The sequence below is a fragment of the Trichosurus vulpecula genome, chromosome 1 (assembly GCF_011100635.1).
Source record: "Trichosurus vulpecula isolate mTriVul1 chromosome 1, mTriVul1.pri, whole genome shotgun sequence".
Classification (NCBI taxonomy): Eukaryota; Metazoa; Chordata; class Mammalia; order Diprotodontia; family Phalangeridae; genus Trichosurus; species Trichosurus vulpecula.
The window spans coordinates 93,088,940-93,100,772 of record NC_050573.1 but is presented as its reverse complement, the minus strand read 5'-3'; the positions used below and the strand labels follow the sequence as shown (position 1 = coordinate 93,100,772).

Below are 11,833 nucleotides of genomic sequence, written 5' to 3'. Positions count from 1 at the left end.
ATTGTGTGCCTGGGCTATGTGGAGAATGATGATGCCCTGGATGGGTAATAGGGAAAATTTAAAAGAGAGGAAGGTTTAAAGGAAAAGAAAATGAACTCAGTTTCAGATATGTCCAATTCAAGAAATCAGAAAGGCAGTTGGAAATGCAAGATTGCAGATCAGCAGAGAAATTAAGGGAGGGCATGTAGATTTGAGCACCAGTATAGATAATTAAATCCAGAGGAACTGATAAGATCACTGAGTGAAGTAGTAGAGAGGGAGAAGAAGGCCCAGGGTAGAGCTTGTGGGACACCCATGATTAGAGGGTGAGATCTGGATCTAGATCCAGCAAAAGAGAAGAAGTAGTTAGGTAGGAAGAGAACCAGGAGAGAGTGATGTTCCCCACCCCACCCCCGCAAAAATAGAGAAAAGAGCAAGGAGATGGTAATCAATGTCAAAGTCTGCAGAGATTAAAAAGGAGGATTGAGAGAAGTTCATTGGATTTGGTAATTAGGAGATCATTGGTAATTTAGAGACAGTTGCCTCAGTTAAAATGAAACCAGATTGTAAAAGGTTAAGGGGAGAGTGAGACGAGAGAAATTGGAGGCACCTGTTATAGAAGGCCTTCTCAAGGAATTTAGTCACAAAGGACAGAAGAGACATAGGATGATCATTGGCAGGGATGGAAGGATCAAGTGGGGACTTTCTGAGGCTGGGGGAGAGAGGGACATGTTTGTCAACTGACTTCTTCCCTACTGTCTGCAGAGATTGAAGATAAGTGACAGGAAATGACAGAGGGAACAGTCCGTTGGAGGAGATGGAATGGAATGAGATTGCTTTTGCAAGTAGGGGGACTTGCTATGGTAATTAGTGGGGCCACTTCATGTGAAAGAGGTTTGGAGGGGATAGTAGCAGAAGGCTTCTAAGTGATATGAGACAGAGGGAACTTACTGCAAATGGCCTTATTTTTTTTCTGTAAAATGAAGCAAGACTCAACTGAGAGGGGGGAAAGAGAAGGAACTATGACAATTTTGAGGAGGGATGTAAATGCTTAGAAGAGCCGCTGTAGAACGTGGGGAAAATTAGTTGGAAGGGAACTATGGGATCACCTAACAGTAGTGAGCACCTAGTTGAAGTTGTGAGACAAATTTGTACTGGAAGAGTTGTGTGGTTTTTCTCCACCTTTGTTCAACAGTATGTGTGTAGGAGCAAAGGTAGTGAGAATGATCCAAGGCTGGGGATTACCAGAGCAAAATCTGTGATTTGACAAGTGGTCCTGGGACTCAGTTAACAAAATTTGCCTCTACCCTGTCCTCTTCCAAGGGGTCAGAATGGGGGAAAAGAGGAAAGAGGGGCTAGTGAAGGGGAAGTGGCCTGGGAGAAAACTGTGATGGGTCAAGGTGTTAGAGACAAAGTTTGTCTTCCACAGCAAGAAATGTCTGGGAGTCACATGATTAGAAGGAAGTGCTGAGAAAAGAAGAAACAATTCTCAGAAGTTGAACTGTAGTAAAAAGTAGGGCAAAGCTCTCTTTCGCTGCCAGATCATTGCTGTGTGGGATATAAAATTGTGAAAGCTTCCCTATGAATAAATCAGGCAAGGTAATACTCAAATAGTACAAATTCAGTTAGGGTGTAGACCTCACTAGGCCTAAGTTTCGTTTTCCTGTAAATCATATGATTTCGGGGAAATCAGGTGGTCTCCCCCTCTTCCCCTCCCCTAGCCTACTCACATGCTGTCATCTTAACATTGAAATTTCCCTATAAGGTAATTCTGTAGTTTCTATGCTAGTATTGGGTAAACTTATTCTGGGATAGATTGTGAGGCCACCTGTCCCAGCAAATAGGGACAGGGGTCTAGCCTCTGGGGGTGGGATTTATTAGAATTGTTTGTACAAGGTTACATATCCCCTTGCTTGCCTTCTCCCCCTTGCCTCTCTGCACTACCATCTCCGCCCACGTAGTGGGAGATGCCCAATTCTCGCGAGACTTGATCAAATAAAGCTTCTGTTTTGTTTCTACCTTGAGAAAAACGAGACACCTCTGTTTTTTTTTTATTTGAGCCGGTGGTCTGTCGTCCCACACAGTTTGGGGGCTCGGTGCAGGATCCCCTTGATTGGGGGGGTTCTCACCAGGGAGCAGGATCCAGCGCGTACCACAAAGATTTATTGGGGGTTCCTGGTCCTGGTGTGGGGCTTCTCCCCGTTGGGGGAAAATCCTGAAGAGAGGGACTCGGAGGAACAGAAGCTGTGCTAGGCTCCAACATTCCAAAAGTAAGGGGAAAGAGAAAAAGTCCGGGCAGCCGGTGTGGTGTGTTGAAATCATAAACAAGTACACGTACTCTCCGAAGGTAAGCACTCGGAGGTCTGGGGGTTAGTCTGTTGAGTCTGGGACTCGGGGAGTGCGGTGACGGCTCCCGACCAAATTAGGGTGGGATACAACCCCAACGCAAGGACCCTCTCGAGGACGCTTCGAGGGGGACTTCTTGGGAGCAGGCGACCCTCCCACTCAGTTCTGCTAAGTTTTTCTGAACTTGGAGGGTGTGGTGACGGCCCTCGTAAATTATGGGGAAAAAGAAACAATCTGAGTCTGTGCAGTCGGAGCACAAGCATGAGGTACCTTTAGGCAATCGATTGCAAAATTGGAATGAACAAAAAAAGTAGAAAGGAAAATGACCATATACAAGAGCTCTTAAAATATTTGACCTAGGTGGGTGGAATGGATTTTTCCTGGTGTTTTAAGGAAAGCTCTCCCAGGGAAAAGTGAAAAAGCTTTTGGATTTCTGTATCTTTGTGTCTGTGTCTGTCTGTACCTGTGCTTCTGTGTGTGTGTAACCTGACACCCTGTAATGTCCACTATCTGGTTTTCTCTCCCTCCCTGACTCCAGTCTCTTCAGAGGAGCAGAAGGGTGGGGGAGAGAGAAAGAGAGAGAAAAATGTTTTCTTGTTTAAGTTATGTGATGGAAAAGGCAAGGTAAGAGGAGTGTCAGGTCAGAATTAGAAAGAAATAAGGTATGTGCAGTTTTACAGGGGCTTTCATCAAAGACCACCAGAAAGGAAAGGCAAGAAAGTTTAACCATATAGGGAAGAGACATGTGAAGAAAGCTTAAGAAAGGCATAATCTATTTGCACAAATAGTGTGAATAGAGGTTTTGAGAGTGCAAGGTGGAAACTTTTGGGAAGTTGTTTTAAAAAAAATGATATATATATGCTCTTTCTGTCTCCCTCCATCCCAGATCTGGCCAATTTGAAATGTGGAGAGATAAGAAAGAAAGTGGGAAATTTTCCCTTAAATTTAAGTGAAATGTGTTACTTCTAATTTGATGCTCAGAATTTATTATGCTATTTGGTACTAAGGCAAATTCGGAAAATGCATAGATATGAAAAAGAGACACTTTGAACTCCCTAGTATGAGGAGAAAAGGAAAAATCTAGAATGTGTACTACAATGCATTGTAGTTATGGTTTCTCAATTTTCAGAATTATGAACTTTAAGTAATGATCCTACAAATAGAATTGGAAAATATTTAATAACGTAAAGGTATTAAATAAATCTATAGAGTTAGTAAGTACTTTTTTTTACATACAACTACAGAGATCCTTATGTGCAATTTAGTGACCCTCGTTCTGGCTTAAAGTTTCCAAAATAGAGAAATATGACCAGAGAATGAGAACCATCCGAACATATTTTACCCGAAAGACTGTTGCTTCTTACATTCCTGAGAAACAAAAATATTTCCTAGAATGAAATTAGCTCAATAGATACAGATATTTCTAACTTGCTGTGATTTTTCCTAGGTTGGTTACTTGAAAAGTTTAAAAAGTGATTTGACTGCAGATATACAATAGAGAGTTGGCTCCTCTTCAAAAATAATTACCCCACTGACAAACAGCCCTGGACCCCTGGGCACCCTGAAGCCCACACTTCTAGGCAATTGCCCCCACTCCACTGGAACCTGAAATTTTTGCTCCTAGTCTTCCAAACCCGACAACCCTTATTAGAAAGTAAAGATCTCTCAGGGATCCTCCTAAATGACTCCTTAGACCTTTAATTCAGGTGCTGGACTCTGCAGCTTCCCAGCACCTCTCCCCCCCCCCCCCCCCGCCCGTCTTCAGTCCACAGCTAGGCTCTGCAACTATGAGGAGAGAGGAAAAGCCTCTATGCTTGGTAAGCCTAAAATATGTAATGATTTGGGAATGCAATTAATGTCATCTGAAATTCCTTCTATTTGTACTATTTTTGTGCTTCTAAATTGTAGTAAAATGTCCTATATTGCAAAACTTAAGTGACTGAAAATAGTGTTAGACAAAGCAATTATTAATCTGAATTTTGTTGAAGAGAAGAAAAAAATGATATGAAAACAATTGTGTAAAACTGGTTAAGTTACTTTCTCAGCCTTAATTGCCGTTTAGAAGACCAGGTATTTTCTACTTTACCTGTAGTTAATGGAAGGTCACAGCTAAAACAATTCAGCCAGCACTTACTAATAAGATTGTTAACTAGGTTATTTGGGATTACTGTTTTAATGTTAAAAACCAAGACAGTTCTGAAGAGATAAAAGAAATTATGTCCATCCACCTTTCCAGCTAGATTTGTGGGTGGGTTCTATTAAATCTTCTATGGATATTAATTAGGATAAAGATATTGATTATCATGAGTTATTATTGTTGCTGTTCGCCTAATTATCAACCCCCTCTGCCTGGAAGGGAAACTGAATATACCTTGTTAACAATGATTCAAATTTCTCAGGCTTCCTTTTTACCTGGGGCAAAAGAAGTGGTTAAAATACTGGCCCAGCACATTTTAAACTGATCTAATTATAATAGGTGATTGCAAACTATTTGTAATGTGAATGGAACTTAGAAATGCATATTTGAATAATTTTCTAGAAAAAGTGCATATTATTATTTGGCATTGAGAAATGTATTAACTATATCGCCCCAAGAAACTTCTATTTACTGTAGTTCACTGTTCAATAAGGGGGGGGGTGGAATCCATTCCCAGGGATGTTACAAAGATCGCATGATTGTAAAGGTCCTTGGCACAATGCTTGGCGTAGAATAAATGCTATTTGAATGTACACTGTTTTAAGTTTAAAATAATTGCTTCATATTTATTAACCTTATGTGGATTTTCTTCAATGTGAAGTTTTGGTGATGAGATGAATGACTCTCTGTATCAGGCAGTTCGGGGCCATATCTGACTGAGGTAAAGCCACCGAAATGGAAATTAATTGGTTTTGGTTTTCAAGTTTAAATAGAAGATAATTGTTTATGATATTGTTATATGTCTAAAATTTTTCTTATTACGTAACTTGGTAAGTAGCTGTATCATCTGTGTTGTTAGAGAAGCAATTTCTTTTACAATCTAAATGTTATTAGGTTAAGAATTGTAATTTAAGAAATTTAAATTACCAAATTTTGTCTTTAATTGTTTTACTATCATTTGGGAAATTTGTGAGGTCGTTAATTAAGCTGTTGATGTTATTGCTTAGAGATAGTATTTACCAGAGTATGTTTAGTTTTGGTTTTTTTCTCAATTATGTGGAAAAGGTTTGGTGATCAAAATTTGGGAATTGTTTAGCACTTAGGAATTAATAATAATAATATCAGGATAAATTATGAGCTGTTTCTGAGGAGAGATTTTTTTTATGAAAAAAAGTTTTGTAAAATCCTTTGTATGATTTTTAGAAAGCCTCGACCTTGAATAAGTGTGCTCAGAGAGACAGCAAAAGATAGCAAACAGACCCAAGGTTTTTCTATTTAACCCCTTCTTGGGGTCCATGTTACTTCTTCTTATTTTGTAAAATTGCCAAGGCACCTGGAAAACTATCTGCATGGGCAAGGTCATCAGCCCCAGACAAGGAACTTGTTTGAGTTACGTAGGTCCTAAACACTGAACCTAGCTTGCTGAGAAATTAAAAGTTTATGTACAATAGATAGAAAGGATTCTAATATTTGGCTTTAACACCATGGAAAATTTAAAGTGGAGAATGAAAATGTTTAATTAAATCCCTTATGTATGTGAGTCCTGGTAAATCTTTACTGCTTATTGCAGCTCCGTATCTGACTCTAAGCTGTGACTGCTGGGACTTGCTGTTTAAGGTTAAAAGGCACTTGGGACTATAACTACTTTTGTTTTGATTTTGAAACTGGGTATAGTTGTCCACATTACGTCAGTATCTGAGAGAAATGTCACAAGCTACTCAGAAAGAATGTGATCCATACTGTTAACAGTGGAGATCTGCATTTGGGACAACAGCCGAGGGGACAATCGTAGCCTCAGTCTAGGATGGGATCCTCCTGGCCTCAGTTTCCCCCTGTGTTCCTTTGGAAAGGAAGTTTCCCACCTATTTCTGAGTGTAGCAATGCAGTGGCAGAGATACTACATAATTGAGGAATCAAAACTATATCTGGATTATAAACAGAGCCAAGGATGTTTTATCTTGTCATATTTGACATATCACGTGTCCCCGCTTTTTTTCCTTGAGCAAATTTCTGTGATCAGAGCAAGTAGTCAGTAAAAGATATGAGCTCTTTTTGTGTTATCTTACTGGGCAATCTAATATTATTTTATCTAGAACTAGGTCAGGTACAGAAATTTAAACAAACTGCTTAAGGCTCACTTTAAGATGTTCCCTTTGTCTAAAAGGAATCTAAGAGCAGTAGTATTTTTCTACGATCACTCTCTTACTGCTATCAATGTGAGATTCCATTACAACACCTTTTTGACTAAGAAACTTTGTAATATTTAGGAATTCTGCTATAACTAGAAACTTTGTTTGTTATGATGCTTTGGAATTAGTGTTACTTATGGACTTTTTGCACCAACTTAGTAAAGCTTTATGAAGAAGAGTAGAAATGCATACGAGCCACTTAGAACTCACTTTGTAAATGTTCCCTAAGCAATGTGAGAATGTTATTTTGTTATTTGATTAATATCATGCATGCTTAAAATTTTGGGGAAATTAATGATGAGTCATGTAAGGTATGGGAATTTGGGTTCTGATGTGAATTTCTTCAACATGGCAATTGGCCAAGGTTTTAATTTTGAACTTGTAAAGATGATCAGGGTATCATTATTAGAAATGGTAACTTGACAAGGGGGTGGCATTGGGAGTCCTTGCCCAAATAAGAGGGGGTGGGGCAGAGAAAGCTGATAGCCTTCCTCTCGAAGATTTTTGGATCCCGTTGTGCGGGGGTGGCCTACCTGTATTCAATCTGTTGCAGCCACTGCCATACTGGTGGAAGAGAGTAGGAAGCTCACGTTCAGGGGAAGCCTCATTGTGAGTGTCCCATATCAGGTCCGAACCATCCTTAACCAGCGAGCGGGGAATATCTATGCTGATTCTAAATATGCTTGGGGTGTGGTTCATGTCTTTGGGAAAATATGGGAGAAAAGGGGGATGATAAATAGTAGAGGAAAAGACCTAGCCCATGTTGCCTTGGTCTCTCAGGTGTTAGAAAACTTATTAACACCAGGAAATATATCAATAATCCATGTGAATGGTCATCAATCTGGGCAGTCCTTCGAGGTTAGGGGTAACCGCCTTGCAGGTGAGGAAGCATGGAAAATAGGAGCCATAGAATCTGAACTACCCGACCATTTGCTGGTACTAATTCCCTCTTTTCCTCCGAGTCTTCCTTCCCCAACCTTTACTACAGAAGAACAGAAAAAGGTGTCATCTTTATGGGCCGAGGAGCGGGAAGGCCGATGGTATCTCCCAGATGGAAGAGAGGTACTGACCAAATCAGGTATGAGGCAGGTCCTTCAACATTTACACCAGGGCAGTCACTGGGATGTCCAGAGCCTGTGCGATGCTGTTCTCACGCAGTATGTGTCAACCGGCCTTTACACCCTAGCAAGACAATTGGTACAGGGCTGCCTTGTTTGTCGAAGGACAAACAGGACTGCTTTGCACCAGACCCCGATGGGTGGAAGGCCACCAGGCCATTTCAAATCATACAGGTGGACTTTACTGAGTTTCCCCCCATAGGCTGTCTCAAATACCTGCTGGTCATAGTGGACCACCTGACATCTTGGGTGGAGGCTTTTCCCTTGCCCCGGGCTACTGCCCCTATGGTATGTAAGATTTTGTTGGAACAAATAATCCCACGGTATGGGATGGTGGAACGAATTGACTCGGATCAGGGGACTCATTTTACGGGTAAGATCCTGCAGCTCCTTATGCAAGCCTTGGATATTACATGGGAGTTTCATACTCCTTGGCATCCTCCCTCGTCAGGCAAGGTAGAAAGGATGAATCGGGAGACCAAGAGACAGCTTATGAAGTTGATGTTAGAAACGCAGTTACGTTGGACTAAGTGTCACCCCTTGGCCCTTCTCAGAATACGTACTAAACCTTGAAGGGATGTGGGGTTGTCTCCTTATGAACTCCTATTTGGTCACCCTTATCCGGGAAGAGGAGAAACTTGGGATCCTATATATGAACAGGAAGATAGGTTTTTAAGGGAATATGCATCTGCCTTGGCAAAACACCTCTGTATTTTACAGACTAAGGGGTTGATCGCTCAGACCCCACCTTTAGAGTTTCTGGTGCATAAGTACCAAGTAGGAGACTGGATCCTGATCCGGACGTGGAAGGAGGAAAAGCTTGCCCCGACCCAGGAGGGTCCTTTCCAAGTCCTGTTGACATCAGACACTGCGGTGCGGACCACAGAGCGAGACTGGACCCATCACCCCCGAGTGAAGACATCTACTAAGCCGCCTGGCGAATGGACTGTTGAACCCTCATCCCAGTGGGACCCATTAAAAATGCATCTGAGGCATAAGCCTCCCACCGGCTGGATGCATGAATCCTGAACCCCTACTTGATCCATAAGATTGCTAATAGCTATAAGTGGAGCTGTGCTCCTTCCAATTTGCCTCCCGTGTATGCTGCAATTGATTACCAGAATGATAATAAGGACTCTATCAAAGATGATTAAGTTAGAAGGTACAGCCAGCGGATCTATCAGACTGATGATCCTTAAAGGGGGGGAATGGGAACCAGTTGAGCAGGAGGACCCACTAGAGCAGACCAATGAGTTGGATCATGCAGTTGAAGCAGTGTATACGAATTGGCGTGGGAAGCTTTCAACTATGGAATAAGAGGGGGGATTTGTGTGAGATATAAGATTGTGAAAGCTTCCCTATGAATAAATCAGGCAAGGTAATACTCAAATAGTACAAATTCAGTTAGGATGTAGACTTCACTAGGCCTAAGTTTCGTTTTCCTGTAAATCATATGATTTCGGGGAAATCAGGTGGTCTCCCCTTCTCCCCCTCCCCTAGCCTACTCACATGCTGTCATCTTAACATTGAAATTTCCCTATAAGGTAATTCTGTAGTTTCTATGCTAGTATTGGGTGAACTTATTCTGGGATAGATTGTGAGGCCACCTGTCCCAGCAAATAGGGACAGGGGTCCAGTCTCTGGGGGTGGGATTTCCTAGAATTGTTTGTTCAAGGTTATATATCCCCTTGCCTGCCTTCTCCCCCTTGCCTCTCTGCACTACCATCTCCGCCCAGGTAGTGGGAGATGCCCAATTCTCTCGAGACTTGATCCAATAAAGCTTCTGTTTTGTTTCTACCTTGAGAAAAACGAGACACCTCTGTTTTTTTATTTGAGCCGGTGGTCTGTTGTCCCACACAGTCGCCATCATGGGTCTCATGCACGCTCCTGGGAAGGGCCTGTCCCAGTCTGCTCTGCCGTACCGCCGCAGCGTGCCCACGTGGCTGAAGCTCACCTCAGAAGACGTGAAGGAGCAGATCTACAAGCTGGTCAAGAAGGGCCTGACGTCCTCCCAGATCAGCGTGATCCTGAGGGATTCTCATGGCATGGCACAAGTATGCTTTGTAACTGGCAACAAAATTTTGAGAATTCTAAAGTTCAAGGGACTTGCCCCTGATCTTCTTGAAGATCTTTATCACTTGATCAAGAAAGCTGTTGCTGTTCGAAAGCATCTTGAGAGAAATAGAAAAGATAAGGATTCTAAATTCCGTCTGATTCTGAATGAGAGCCGAATTCATCGGCTGGCTCGGCACTACAAGACCAAGAGAGTGCTCCCACTCAACTGGAAATATGAATCATCCACAGCCTCTGCTCTGGTTGCATAAGTTTTGGTTTGTATACTAAAATAATAAAGTCATGTCTAACTGAAAAAAAAAGTAGGGCAAAGGGTAAGCTAGACCTGAAATGAGCATGTTTAATAGCTTCATGCATAGTAACTGACACACCCCACATAAAATTAGAATCTCATTATCTGTACATGTATCGCATGACTGGGAGGGAGATCATGTCAAGGAGTAATACATAATGGCAATATACAGGAGATTGCAACCTGGAAGAGGTGGGACCAATCCCAGCTCTGAAGGGATAGACCAGAAATGATTAACCTTATAAAAGCTTGTTCTGCTTCTGTATCTCCACCTCTGTGCATTCCAGCATGGGTGGCCCACCTCTCAAGAGTCCCAATAAATCTTTCCTTCATTCCTGTGTATAAATTTTATTTATGGTCATTTCCAACAATGTGATGAATTGGCTGGGAACCAAGGTCAATCTGGGAGCAACATGGAGGTGAATCCGGGGAGGAGTACTCCTGCTTGCCTTAAGTGGTTTCTGCCTTCTCCTGCAACTGCCTCTGTATCAGACAAGGGTCCTGGAGCCCCATTTGGAGGAAGAGTGAGTACAAGATTGCAGGACTAAATTAAATTGGTGATGACCAGGACTACACAAGTGTGTGTGTGTGTGTGTGTGCGCGCGCACTCTCGAGCATGTGTATTGGGCACAGTAGGCAAGGTTGGTGGCTAAAGTATTACCTTGTTAGTTTGAAGATCCCACCCCCTCTTTCCCCTTTAACCAGGCCAGCCCAGGTATGGGCTGTTGGAGTGAGGTTATAGGGGGGCCTTAGGCAAGGCCAGTCTGGTAACAGATTCTCAGAGTATAAGACCTGAGGAATTTTGGGGGGCCTTAGGTGAGGCCCTAAGATGAGAAATAGGAGGTCTAAGGACAAGGTATCTAAGGGGGGTAAGGAAGCACCCCCAGAAATTCCCCAAATCAGTCCAATGAGGAGGAATGTTAGCAAATTTGGGTAGTACCTGTCTACCCCGGGGGAAAAGACAAGAAAAAGCTGATTTGTGGAGGGGATTTCTAACAATCTTCTGTGAGCCTTTGGATTTCTGTATCTGTCTGGGTCTTTGTGTGTCTATGTGTGAATGAGTGAGAGTGTGTAAGTTGACACCAAGTAAAGATGTAGCCTGCCATCAAGGAATGGCAGCAGCAGCAGCAACAGTTTTGGGAGCAGTTTCTCTGGTGCCCAAAGCAGGGCCCTGAGGAGATAACCCCTCCTTCCCAATCCGTATTGCTCTGGCACTCCTGAGGAGACTGGTCAGAGCAGTGGCCACAGGAAAAGGGAGTGGTCTTGGGGAGTGGGGGAACAGCACAGGCAATTCAGTTTTTTGTGTTGTCTGGTTCAAGTTAACCATTGTGAGGAAAAGAACTGACAAGCTACTCTCAGTGGAAGCTCACTTGTTGGAGGTTGAGATTGATTTATCTCAAAAATGGGAAGAAAACGGGGCATGTGAGAAAGAAAGCCTGAGAACCATTAGAGACTGAGAACCAAATTCTCAGGGCTTGGATGTTTATTATTCCCTCTGCTCAAGAGGTAGAGTTATCTGATGAGCCAGAGGAAGACTTTGGATGTGTTGTAGTGAAGGCAAAAGGTGCATGGGAAAAGCTTCTTTTGAATTTCTCTGCACTAAAGAAGCCTGGAGTACAGGAAAGGGTTACAGCTCCTATAGAGATAAGAAAGGAACCAGAGGAGAAGTTTCTTTTTGAACTCCTCAGAGCCAAGGCCA

General features: G+C 42.5%; 1 protein-coding gene across 1 annotated transcript; it reads left to right on the top strand.

Moving 5' to 3' along the window:
- The first annotated feature begins 9,637 nt into the window (after window positions 1–9,637).
- On the top strand, window positions 9,638–10,099 carry LOC118833074 (40S ribosomal protein S13-like). Its single transcript, XM_036740465.1, has one exon. It carries the CDS (start codon window positions 9,638–9,640, stop codon window positions 10,091–10,093), a length of 456 nt encoding a protein of 151 aa, XP_036596360.1. The 3' UTR covers window positions 10,094–10,099.
- The last annotated feature ends 1,734 nt before the right edge of the window (window positions 10,100–11,833 follow it).

What these genes read in the sequence shown, in the direction of transcription:
- LOC118833074 (XM_036740465.1), top strand. Translation starts at nt 9,638, where the DNA reads ATGGGTCTCATGCACGCTCCTGGGAAGGGCCTGTCCCAGTCTGCTCTG.